The 12,264-nt window shown below is 52.5% G+C and overlaps 5 protein-coding genes across 5 annotated transcripts; 2 read left to right on the forward strand and 3 right to left on the reverse strand.

Moving 5' to 3' along the window:
• Window positions 1-297: 297 nt before the first annotated feature.
• PMZ80_008245 (uncharacterized protein) lies at window positions 298-4,092 on the forward strand (the record flags this gene model as incomplete). The annotated part of the gene is made up of 1 exon (XM_064876646.1): window positions 298-4,092. The coding sequence occupies one exon, from the start codon at window positions 298-300 to the stop codon at window positions 4,090-4,092; it is 3,795 nt and encodes a 1,264-aa protein (XP_064727953.1).
• Window positions 4,093-5,418: 1,326 nt separating this feature from the next.
• Window positions 5,419-6,832, reverse strand: PMZ80_008246 (uncharacterized protein; the record flags this gene model as incomplete). Its single annotated transcript, XM_064876647.1, has 2 exons — window positions 5,419-6,434; window positions 6,487-6,832. 2 exons carry the CDS (start codon window positions 6,830-6,832, stop codon window positions 5,419-5,421), a joined length of 1,362 nt encoding a protein of 453 aa, XP_064727954.1.
• Window positions 6,833-8,267: 1,435 nt separating this feature from the next.
• PMZ80_008247 (uncharacterized protein) lies at window positions 8,268-9,144 on the forward strand (the record flags this gene model as incomplete). The annotated part of the gene is made up of 2 exons (XM_064876648.1): window positions 8,268-8,732; window positions 8,779-9,144. 2 exons carry the CDS (start codon window positions 8,268-8,270, stop codon window positions 9,142-9,144), a joined length of 831 nt encoding a protein of 276 aa, XP_064727955.1.
• Window positions 9,145-9,721: 577 nt separating this feature from the next.
• PMZ80_008248 (uncharacterized protein) lies at window positions 9,722-10,423 on the reverse strand (the record flags this gene model as incomplete). Its single annotated transcript, XM_064876649.1, has 2 exons — window positions 9,722-10,021; window positions 10,112-10,423. 2 exons carry the CDS (start codon window positions 10,421-10,423, stop codon window positions 9,722-9,724), a joined length of 612 nt encoding a protein of 203 aa, XP_064727956.1.
• Window positions 10,424-10,874: 451 nt separating this feature from the next.
• Window positions 10,875-12,002, reverse strand: ARO4 (3-deoxy-7-phosphoheptulonate synthase; the record flags this gene model as incomplete). The annotated part of the gene is made up of 1 exon (XM_064876650.1): window positions 10,875-12,002. The coding sequence occupies one exon, from the start codon at window positions 12,000-12,002 to the stop codon at window positions 10,875-10,877; it is 1,128 nt and encodes a 375-aa protein (XP_064727957.1).
• Between the last annotated feature and the right edge of the window lie 262 nt (window positions 12,003-12,264).

Below are 12,264 nucleotides of genomic sequence, written 5' to 3' on the forward strand. Positions count from 1 at the left end.
GTCTCTGATTTTGCGAAGTTGGGAAGGACGACCATTAGTGTTCATAGGCGAAGCCATCTGATGATCGCTTAATCGAATTGCCAAAGCCTATCTACGCAGACAACAATCCACGACAACCATCGCGCTTACAGCGTCTCTTGCTCCTTAACGGTGCATACAACTGCATGGCGACGTGAAACACATCCAGCAGAACCGGAGCAGTGACTTTCATTCTCGCTGAGGCGCGCAGGCCAGTACTCTTCGCCCGGCCGGCACGTCCCTTCGAACCTTCGACTCGAGACTTGAAGCGGCGGCAAAATGAACATTTTCAAGAAGAGCCGAAAGGCCAAGGCGCAGGACGATGTGCAGGATGTAACGGCAGGGTCCGACCACACTACCATGTCTAAAGCTGCAAGGGCCTTTACGATGAAAAGAAAGAAGCAGGAAGTTGAGGAAAAGCCTGAGATCGATATCGCTTCTGCACTGCCGGACAACAACGACTTCCGTACAAGCCTGTTGATGCCAACCTTCTCAGCACGATTTAGCATGTTGAGAGAACAAGATGACCCGAGTACGAAAATAGGAAAGGCGAGCGATGATAGCGTCTTGTTTCCGAAGCGAGCATCACGTCTTATGCTGTTCAACAACAACCCTCTGACCGACATTGCCGAGGTCGAGTCTATTCGCTCCAATTTTCGACCACCTTTCGCTGACGACCGGCCCATATCAATGTCAGACGGATACGCGAGCGATGACGGTGGGAGTATGATGAATAGGTCGCGACCTGGGGAAGGCAACAACTTATTTGGTGGCAGGCAGAAGATGTACAAAATTACGACAGGTTCCTCTAAGAACTTGCCAAGAGACAGCACCATAACAAGCGGAAAGCACATGTACGAAAGTGACGTCTCACTTTCGGCCTTTCAGCAACTGCGCCTGAGGGAGAAGGAACAGAGGGAACAACAGCGAGAAAGTGACGAGAAGACCAATCGAAGCAGTTTCCCAACCACAGAAGCTGAGGATCAGGACTCAGCACGGTCGCCCTCCAACGCCTTCAGTAAGAATAGAGGCACGCAATCATCAACAAACTCGGGACCTTCTAATCGAAGAACGTCCACAGCCGCCACCTCTGTAATATCTGACTCGCCTCTCCCTCAGCAGTCAAGTCACGTTATCAATAAAGTCAGAGAGCAGGATGCCAATTCTTCTGCTGAGAGCATTGGCTTTGCTTCCTCTCCGAATATGCGAAAGGTTCGAGAAGAAGGAAGCAACCCCATCTCCCGGCTCAGTCAGTCACGCAGTGCTGTGAACATGCGCGATCACTATTCGAAACAGGCACCAGTGCCACCGCCTCAACCCTTTCGGGGGATGAGCCCGCCGTTAAGTGCTACGTCTCAGCCCCTTGATTTCGGCTTGGGAGACAACACGAAATCTCCAGTACGATCGAGGTTCCAATCTACATCTCCAACATCTCAGTTCGACTTCGAGCACGATGAGACCATTGCAGGCAGTGTTCGGCCAAACGACCGTGGCAAAGCTACAGCCTTGGGTCTGTTCAACAAGCCGGCACGCACCTATGATGATGCCCAGTTCCAACAGAGACAAATGCAAATGCACGAAGGCCGGAATTCTCCTATATCCACCAACTCTCGAGCTGCAAGCCGAGCGTCGCCTGATCTTAGTCGGTCGGCACGCCCAAGCCATGCATCGACAGCCAGTCCTATGCCTACAGAGGATAACCACGCACCGCAGATTCCCCCTATTCCTGAGCCTTCACCGTCGCTTGCGACGAACGGAAGATCCTCAGCAAGTTCTACTGAGCGTAGATCGACATCTAGGCCACGGACAAAGTCATCATCGTCCAGCAAAGAAGCAGCTGTCAAAGCAAGAGTAGAATCCTTGATCAGAAAACAGAACGCTGAATTAGCAGTCTTGGAAGCAAAGCATCTGGGACCGTCACGACCCCAAGATGGGAACGAGAACCTGCCTTCACCAGCGAAGAAACAAAACGAAGGCACTTTCTTCGACAACAGCGACGATAGCGATAGCGAAGAGCAACAGCGAAAGCCATCAGCCGCCAGCATGCATAGCGTAGCGCCTCCACCACCTCCGCCTTCAGATATACATCCTGCCCTCCGCGATGACATGCAGGACTTCGATTTTGGCACAGAACCTCGACAACCACAATATCCTCAGAGTTCTAATCACTTGACACAGTCGGCAACACGACCATCCACAGACAAAAGCAGACAGTCTGAACACGAGTCGGCACCCATCATGGAGGATATCGACTCGCCTACCCTACCCACCACAGGACTTGGCCTCAGCGGTCTTATTCGTACACATCTGCGCCACGACAGTGACAAGTCATCGGTGTTCCCTCCGCCTTCTCCTGGGTTACAGGCAATAGATGGTTTTCGAGGTTCAGTATCCTCTACAACAAGGACCGTCACTGAGAGTGTCAAAAGCGATCCTTTCGAATACGACAACGACCGATTGGGTGTCAAGCAGCCAGCACCACTCCCTCAGGCTCCTCCAACGCCGACAACAGCAATGTCACTGAAAGCGCAACAAATACTTGGTACTGCCATGGCTCTCCGCGACGCGCAGGCTAAGGTAGAGGCCACGCCGAGAGCAGGCACCTCCAACGAGGTCGAGCACGACGATGGTCCGAATATGGCGCATGCGGATGCCCCAAGTCATCAGCGCAACGAGAGCACAGAAACACAGAGAGAAATGCAGCGGTTTGACGAAGAACTTGCTCAGCGTCGCAAGAAGATCGAGGAAAGTTTAAACACCGTTCAGGAGCGATCACGATCAAGAAGTCCTGTGGCTGAGCGGAACGGAGGTCATGGCTTCTCTCTACCTCGGTTTACTGGCAGGTCCAACACCGGAGATCGTACTGAGCCACAAGCTCACAGCAAGGCGATGAAGATGCTTGGTATCTCGCCTGCATCGAGAGACCAGATTTCTCCACGACCTCCGCAAGATCACTTTGATGGCGATCGGATGCGTAACATGTCCTCTCGTCAGGGATCCCGTCCACCTATTGCTCAAGATCATGACCGGGCAAATGGCAGGTACACCCCCAGTTCTGGACGCCCAGGAGGTGCAGGATCTCGACAAGGCTATGACAGACCTCCACCACCAAGGTCTACGACGCCCTCAAGTCGACCTAGTGCACGTGATCGAAGTGCTTCATCAGCTGCTGATCGATCTGCCAGTAGGAACAGGCATGTTCCTGATTTTGATCGTTCCATGATGCCAGGCACGTTCCCTGCTCCTCCCTTTCCGAGCGCTTCGCCTCAGCTCGACCTTCAGTCCAGGTCAGACAGTCCCGCTAGTCGAGCTTACGAGAGATCGGGGTCGAGCCAGGCTTCACACTACGGGGACCGTCCTGGCTACTTTGCATCCAAACCTCTTGTACCACCGGGGCCCCTGGACAACAGCTTTGCCCAAAGACCGTCTCCACGTCCTTCACCCAACCCAGCGGACGGTTCATACTCTAGTCAATTGTCCACTCCCATGTCACCACCCTCATCAGGCATGCCATCACCGAATCCTAGCATGCAGAGTGGACGGATCACCCCCACAGCTGTGCCCGGCCGCGCAACACCAGCAGGCTATCGCAAACGCTCAGTAACAAAGCACATGATCTCCGAGCCAACTTTCGTCTCTAGCACGTCGACAGTGCCTTTAATGTATCTACCACGAGACGGCGGCCCAGCAGTTGATCCAACGGTAGCACCACCAGTCCCCGCCATGAATCCTCGAAGACGCGGCACGATGACAGATCAAGCGGAAGCGAGCGACAGCTTCCAACCACATCCAGCTGTGCGGCCGACTGCATCACCACTCCCAATGATGTCCGAGTCACCGATGACGGCCGACCACAACAGCTCTAGCCAATCTCTGGCCAGTCCGCCACCACCACCACGAGCACGAAATAGACTCCGGAAGTCTAGCAGCGAGGGCGGTAATATGGCCGCTCGCGCCAGGCAACAGGCACTGATGGTCGAGATGGCACGCGAGAAAGATCGCAGCCCCAACGTCGCAGTCTTCCCGAACAAAAGCGCCACGTCGCTGTCTATGCAGGACGGGGCCATGTTCTGATTTCAGACACCATCATTCACTGCTGTTACAAGCAATAATCACCAGAATACACGGGGAACACTTTACGATGGAGCTACTATATGTCAGTTGTGCACGAATTGCTATGGCATGTCACATTCCTTGACCTGACCATTACGAATATTGCTATTTCTATTGCTATTGATACCATATTACTGTTTGTTTATGTATGATCACGGCCAACTTGATACCATGTACTGTATACGCGCAGCTGAGGAGCTGGTCTTGTCTAGCTGATTTGAGGAGCGGTCGGGTTTGGCTGGACACGATAGCTGGATGATATGTAGAATCTAGGTAGATGGGACATATGAAGCGATTCTGACCTAGGTTTGCTCAAATTATCTGCGTTTGAATGTTTGCGATGCTTGCAGCAGAGTGAGTGGTGCGTATGTTACTTCACATCTTCCTTTCGTGTTCCTGCATTTTCTCAAATTTGATTGGGGGCGTGGTGTACTACGGCTCATGATTCGACCACGCAGCGGTGTCCCGTCGTAGGCACGTGGAGTACGTCTAGTTGATTTCCATTCGATACATCGAACCTATCTGGTAATAGTGGAACCCCGCGCTGCAAGCAAGAAAATTTGGCAGCTTTCCCAGGCTCAGGGCAGGAGATATTGCCCCGTCGTAGTGCATACCTTCGGTGTGAAGAAGACTAGGCTGGAACCCACATTGTTGTGAACCCTAACAGGAGATCATGAGGTTCAACGACCCGGTAGATCCGCTGAGTACTGTGCTGTAGATTATGAGCAACTTGAAACGAGACTCAGAGCATAACGGTGCGGGGAATGGCACGCCTGGACTGTGAGGCGTGCTACCTAGCATGTTCAGGCCGACCAAGATAATCTGTCTGCTCGGGGAGCCTGCACGTAGAGACCGGACAGCATCCGAGGAGTGGAGTGGGGAAGGAGTTGCATTGTCTGGACCGTGAACGATGGACAGAGTAGCCACGCCAATATGCACAGGAACAGAATCGCCTCCCCTGGTGCCGCTGCTCGCGTTTTTCGTAGATTGCAGCCCGGCACGTTGTAAGACCCTGCTCACAAAGCAATGAAAACACTCTTCAACTCGGTCCAGTAATCCGTCGCGTATCGCGAAAGTTCTCTTCCGTCGCCACTTGCCTTGAAACCACCGAAGGGCTGTCGTATCAGTTAGCAAGAGGTATCCGACGACGAGGGTTGAGCTCACCATGTCAAAACTCATCGTCGGGCTCGAACAATTGACTGTGGGGACACAACGTCAGCTCGAGAAGCACAACTGAGTAGAGGGGAACAGTGAAGACTTCACTGTGAAGTTGTTTAGGCTGTGGATTCAAATCTTACCTCCCACGGATCCGGCCTCCATCTTTTTTGCAACTCTCAACGCCCGTGAGATATCTCGAGTGAAGAGAGACGCGTAAAGACCGTACTCTGTATCGTTGGCTCGTTTGAGCACTTCGTCTTCATCTGTGAACGTGTTAATGCACACGACTGGGCCGAAGATCTCTTCTTTCATGACGCGGGAGTCCTCGGGTGCATTCGAGATGATAGTGGGCGCAATGTAGAATCCTTGGTCGCGCTCTCGGTCTCCGCCAATGGTAATATCGAGGTTTTTCTCTTTTGCGTACGCGAAGAAGTCCATGATGCGGTTGAATTGGAGTTTGTCGACCTGTGGACCACGCATAGCGGTTGTGGAGGTCAGTGGATCGTCCGATTTGCCCATCTCTTGCATGGCGTTCTTCATCCCCTCGGTGAATTTATCCGCGATGTCGGCGTGGACGTAGACTCTGCTGCTGGCGATGCAGGCTTGACCACTGTTCATGAGGATGGACATTGCGGCGGCGGGGACGGCTTTGCTGAGGTCGGCGTCCGGGAAGATGACGAGGGGTGATTTGCCGCCGAGTTCGAGGGTGACGTTCTTGAGGTTCGATTCTGCGGCTGCTTTCTTTATGGCGCGGCCGGCAAGGGTCGAACCTGTGAAGGAGATTTTGCGGACGTCCATGTGTTTTGCTAGAGCTTCGCCTGTTGGTCGGCCGAAGCCGTTGATGAGGTTGAAGACGCCCTTTGGAAGGCCGATTTCTTGGCAGCATTTGGCGACGATGAGGGGTGCGAGGGGAGATTTTTCGGAAGTCTTGATGACGATGGTGTTACCTGTGATTAGAGCCGGTGCCATTTTGAAGAGGACCATGGCGACTGGGACGTTCCAGGGGGTGATTCCGGCTGTTACGCCGAAAGGTTGGCGCAGGGTAATGTTGACGAAGCCTGGGGTGTTGAGGGAGGAGTCTCCGTGTGTGTCCCATGCGCGGCCGGCGAAGTAGCGGAGAGCTGTCAGAGCCATAGGGTTGAGGACTAGGAAGACATTAGTTGTGAGTCTGATACAGGGAGTGATTGGTGGTCTTACAGCTGGTGTGGGCTGGTGCACCCATCGAGATTGCATCGAGGTATGCCATTTCATCTAAGCGTTTCTCCAGAGCGTCTGCGAGCTTGAAAAGATAGTCGCCTCTGTCTCCGGCAGAAAGCTCGGCCCAGGCTGGGAATGCGGCTTTGGCGGCTGCGACGGCGGCGTCAACATCTTCTACACCAGCTTCATAAACAGAAGCAGACTTCTTTTCCGTGGCAGGGTTGGTGATGTCAAAGGTTTTGCCTGCCTTCGATTCAACGAACTCTCCATTGATGAAGAGGCGGCCCTCGATGGGCTGTTTCTCGAACTTGGCGAATCTGTCTCCGGAAGCTGCGACGGAACCCATGTTGTCTGTAATGGTGCCTTTCTGGACTGGAAGTGTCGTGTAATGGTTAGCTGTGCTGGTTCTTTCAAGACTTTAAATGGCAGGAAGTGAGTGGTGGACGGGTCTCTGCAATGTGTATATACTATCGGCACGACGTGGCGATCCCTGATCTTGGCTAAGGCGCGCACAGTTTCAGAAATTGTCATCCTGTTGGGCTGACCGCTCGTATCCTGCTGAGGTCTGACTAGCCAATGAAATGGCTGAGCTTGAACAGCTGATTTATGGAGGTAAAAGGCAAGATGCTGCTGACTCAACTCGAGAATAGCCACTTCATTGGCTGAAACCATTTCAATATTTGCCTAGCCCGTATCTGCTGGTGTCGAGCGGGCACAGTTTCTGTTCTCTGGCTCAGTGTGGTAAAGGTCCCGAGCTCCAACTACTACAACCGGAACCCGCTGATGGGTGGCCTTAAAGGTGGAAGGCAGCAGCGTTCTCACCCCTGTTGTTATCCATCAAAAGACTTGTTGCCCAGCAGCTTCGGCAAATAGAAAAGCTCGAAGTTTGGGTCGAGGAGCGAGTGCTTCCCTAGAAGACTTGCTACACCTGAAAGTGACAACGCTCCGCTCACGTGGCTGACGTTAGAGTCCATGTGAGTTATTCACCTAGCCCGTATATGCGTCCGAGCTGTGGTTGACAGAACCGCTGTTATGCAAGGAAGGCGGGGTTACCGGGTCTAGGAAGTAAGCTGCGTCCTCCGAAATCTTCGTACGAGCTCATGCAGGATGCGTGTGGCGCTAGAAGGCAAAGCCTCGTATTAAATGGCAGAAGTTTGACATCCTTGTTAACGCTTGTGGGCTCAACAGATCCTAACCCAAAAGGACACCGGTAGCTCGGGGGTATGGCTCTCGCGTGTTCACATGTTACTCGCGATCGGAGTCCCGAGTTGTGACACCGGTCCCGGTTGATTGATGTCGCGCGTGGTGGGCACTGCAGGGCAGCGTAGAACGCAACTTATGCAACAGATGTTGCAGTAATGCAGTTGAGTCTGGCGAATACGAAAGACGCTGCGTAGCGTGCGCTGTTGAGCTCTCCATGTTCTGAAATTAGCCGCTTGTACGGTAAGTGTTTGACCGCGCGTCAACAGAAGAAGTCGTGGCTAAAATCGCGCACGTACCAAGCTCTGAGACAAGCCGAAAATTCAATGCGACCGGCGACTGAACGATCAGTCCCGCCGTAAGCAAGGTGGTAGAAGAGTGTAGTCAGCTTGATTGATGACATTCATGAAGAAAGAGCGACGTGCCGAAAATGCTTGGCAGAACAACGTCCGGGCCGAAACTTCCTGTGACAACAGCTTCCTCTCTTTTGCCATGCCCAGGGTCCTGGAACACTGTTATTCTCAACGAGTGTGAATATGACAACCCGAACATGATAACGACACCCGAATGAACAGTGGAGTATGTCGACACAACCACTACGAAGTCCGTGGGCTGTTGGTCTAGCCAATCACCTCAACCTACAGAGCTTCCCCTTCCATGCGGAGCAGATCGTAACATCAGCCGGGCTCTACCAAGGATTGTTCTCTGTGATCTCACCCGTTGCATCGAGGTGGCTCGCACCAGACACCTACAACAAGCTCCCGGAAGAAACCCGAGTCAACTGGGACAGTCGCGTCGTGGGCTTCGTCCAAGCCGCATTCATCTCATATCAAGCTTTATCCGTGATATTTACTGACCCCTCACGACCTGATGCTACGGTACACCAGAGACTATGGGGCTACTCGGCTCGAGTTGGCAAAGTCCAGGCTTACCTAGCAGGGTATTTTCTCTGGGATATCTGTGTCAGTACACGCTACATGTCCCAGTACGGATTCAGTGCAATTGTGCATGCCGTTTGCGCGTTTCTCATCACCATGGTCGGCTTCGTGAGTGAGTGAGATCACCGGTATGCTGCCTACTGACGCTCGACAGAGGCCTTTTGCAAATTACTACGGCGTCAATTTTGTTCTATACGAGCTTTCGACGCCCTTCCTCAATGTTCACTGGATGCTGGACAAGCTTGGTATGACTGGATCAAACTTGCAGCTCTACAATGGCATTGCTCTTGTGTCAACCTTCTTCGGCTGTCGTCTTGTATGGGGCAGCTATCAGACATGGCTACTGACTCAAGATATGCTGTCGGCATGGAGATCTGGGCCTGTTCCGAACTTGCTCTTCGGGACATATCTGCTAAGTAATACCACTCTGACCTGCCTTAACTTCTATTGGTTCGGAAAGATGATACAGGCGATACGAAAGCGGTTCGACTCGAGTGAAAACAAGGAAGATCACACATGAGTTGTATCTGATCCATCTCCGTGCATTAGCTTCACGTTGCCTCTAGTCGGTTTCAGCAAAGACCTCACAGTGTCTAGGCCTCGTAATGCCAACATGACATGGTGAAGCAACACAGACACTGGACAGTCCCCTATGCAACAATTCTTTGCTTTTACGGTACTCTTGACGCACAGGTTGCTACCACCGTCGATCATCTACTTCCGCTCAGCTGATGACACACAAGAACGTTGTGGTACCATCGCAAGCCACGTAACAGCCCAAACATATAGGCCAGTCCCGCCATGGCTAAGACTAGAGTCTGCACCGAGCTAAGGCTCGTCACATAGCCTCTGGGCGTTCTCACCTCCCGCCTCCTTTTCCTCCCTCGGTCGAGATCTAATCCCAGGCCACGGACACAACGAAGAATCAGTCGATCGTCGGAAGTAATAGAGAGTTACTATACAATGCTAGCTTGTTTCAAGCCTTCGTTCCTCCACATGTCCACACAACACGTGACATCAACCGACCCGTGGTCAGCTCAGCTCAGCCAGGCGTACAACATGCCAATCCACCCCTTATCTCATCACATCTCATCACATCACAACCACCCCTCCGGATTCGAACACCTAGGCGGCGCATAGAACTTAACCGGATACTTCTGCGGCTGCCCCCCACAACTCAACGCCCACAGCCCAAGACAACACAAACCTATCTCGTAGGGTTCTGTCTCCTCGGGGTAATACGGCTTGTCGCGGGTGTGGGTGCTCATGTAGTGGTGGCAGTCGGCTGGCATTATGCAGCAGTGGGTTGTGAGTTCTGGTTCGGAGTGGCTTTTATGTTTGGGACTGCGTGGGGAGATGCTGCCGGGGATGATGAGTTCGTGGAGGAGGGAGGGGTCCTGTACAATGGAGACGCTGGTCAGTCACGTCACGTCACGTCACGTCACTTCGACCCCCCTAGCGGGGTAGGAAGAGGGAATGTTGCACACCTGTGTAACGGCGAGACATTGCTGGTATGTGTCCTCGTCGTTGCCAGCGAGGGTTTCACACGAGAAGGCATCGACGAAGGTTAACGTAGCATTGATGGAATCAGGGCTGTCGTTGTTCGCGCTGTCCTCTTCTCGCTTGTTCCAGCGGTAAGGATGGAAACAGTGTTTCTCAGGATCGAAGCAGGGCTCGTTGGGGAAGTACTTCTCGCGACATGGTATGTGCTTCCAGCGTGCGCCAATCTTGATGTTCCAGAGGTTTTGCGCGGTTGCTAGGCCTAGCAGGCTGAGAGAGGTCAGGAAAGAAGTCCTCATTGCTCGGTGCTGGTGATGAGTGTCATATCCGAAGATACAGCATCCACGCTGAAGCTGAAAGACACAACTTGGGTCGATGTGTGCGCTGTAAGTTGTGGTTGTACTGCTTAAAAGCTAGCGTACCAGTGTCCGTAACAAGTCCCCTCTGATGGATTTGTTAGCTTCAATGTTTCAGCAACCGGATATTTGTGAGTATATGAAAGCTAAGAAGCACTGGTCACTTGTTGATGGGCTAATTCGTTCTATTCGCAACGAGTCCACCCAACGCGACTGCGGGCTGTATCATGGGTATCATAAATGCAGACAACACAACTTTTGTTCGAATGCTTCGTCGGGAGACCACCAGTAAAGGAAACCAGCGGCATGAGAAAGAAACGCCAGCTATCTAGCCATCCAGCGCCAGCGCAACGATCAAACGTAGAATGCGCTAACGTATCAGTCCAGCCATCCTTCATTGGCCGTTGGCATGACCGTTTGTGCCATTCTGCTTCACCTCCCTCCTCGTTCGTACAGCATCAGCCAACTGCTCGAGCACAGTCACAGTAGTATCCCAGTCGATGCAGGCGTCTGTGATGCTCAGGCCCTTCTTGAGGCTTGCTAGACCACCTTCACCCTTACCAGGAGCTTTCTGGGCACCAGCTTCCATAAAGCTCTCAATCATGACTGCAACAATTGCGTCCTCGCCCTTTCTCAGCTGATCGCCAATGGTCTGTGCAACACCAGGCTGATTTCTGTGGTCCTTCTTGCTGTTCCCGTGGGAGCAGTCAATCATCATAACCTCTCTTTGCTTCTTCTTTCGTAGTGCTTCTCTTGCATCCTTGACTGATTCGGGATCGAAGTTTGTACCCTTGGTGCCACCTCTTAGAATGACGAATCCATCATCGTTGCCAGAGGTCTTTGTGATGGCTGCGAGGCCCTGTTTCGTGACACCCATGAAGTGATGGGTTGCTGCTGCTGCACCGACCGCGTCAATGGCAACTCCGAGACTACCGTCAGTGCCATTTTTGAAGCCGATGGGGAAGGATAGGCCAGAGGCAAGTTCTCGATGTAGCTGAGATTCTGTGGTTCGAGCACCAATGGCGCCCAAGGAAATCAGGTCTGCGAGGAATTGAGGCGAAATGGTATCGAGCATTTCTGAGGCGATAGGCATGCCCATATTTGTCAGGTCAGCGTAGAGTTTTCGAGACACTCGCAGACCTTTGTTGATCTTGTAGGACTCATCGATGTCTGGATCGTTGATAAGACCTTTCCAACCCACTGTTGTTCTTGGCTTCTCGAGATATGCTCGCATGATGATGCAGAGGTCATTCTCTAGCTTCTTAGACAGCTCGAGCAGCTTTTCAGCATATTCGAGAGCTGTATTTGGATCATGGATCGAACATGGGCCGACCATAACCAGCAACCGGTCATCTCGCTGATGAATGATTTCCTTGCATGCTTTTCGACCAGCGGAAACTGTGCGGATAGAGGAATCGGTGGCAGAAACTTCGGACTGGAGGAGAGCAGGAGGGATCAGCGGGTCGTAGCCCAGGACACGCTCGTCTTCATTCATCAGGTGCTCGACTTCTGCCGACGGCATGGTGACTGGCTATATGGTCTAATGCTCGATGGTAAGTAAAGTCCTTGCTTGGGGTTTGCTGTCACTGGCAGGCCAGATGCGACTACAGATAGAACAGATGGTGGGGTAAGAGAAAGGACGGAGGACTAGGTAATGTTAATTTGGTGAGTCAGGAAATCAGGTCAAGCTTTAGAATTCATTCGACACGGTGAGTAACGATCATGAGACCTGTACAGCATAAAAATTCTGGTCTCGATCAACTGAGTGCTCGCTGGAGCGGTGA

This window comes from Knufia obscura (assembly GCF_036327395.1).
Source record: "Knufia obscura strain CCFEE 5817 isolate CBS 148926 chromosome Unknown scaffold_10, whole genome shotgun sequence".
Lineage (NCBI taxonomy): Eukaryota > Fungi > Ascomycota > Eurotiomycetes > Chaetothyriales > Trichomeriaceae > Knufia > Knufia obscura.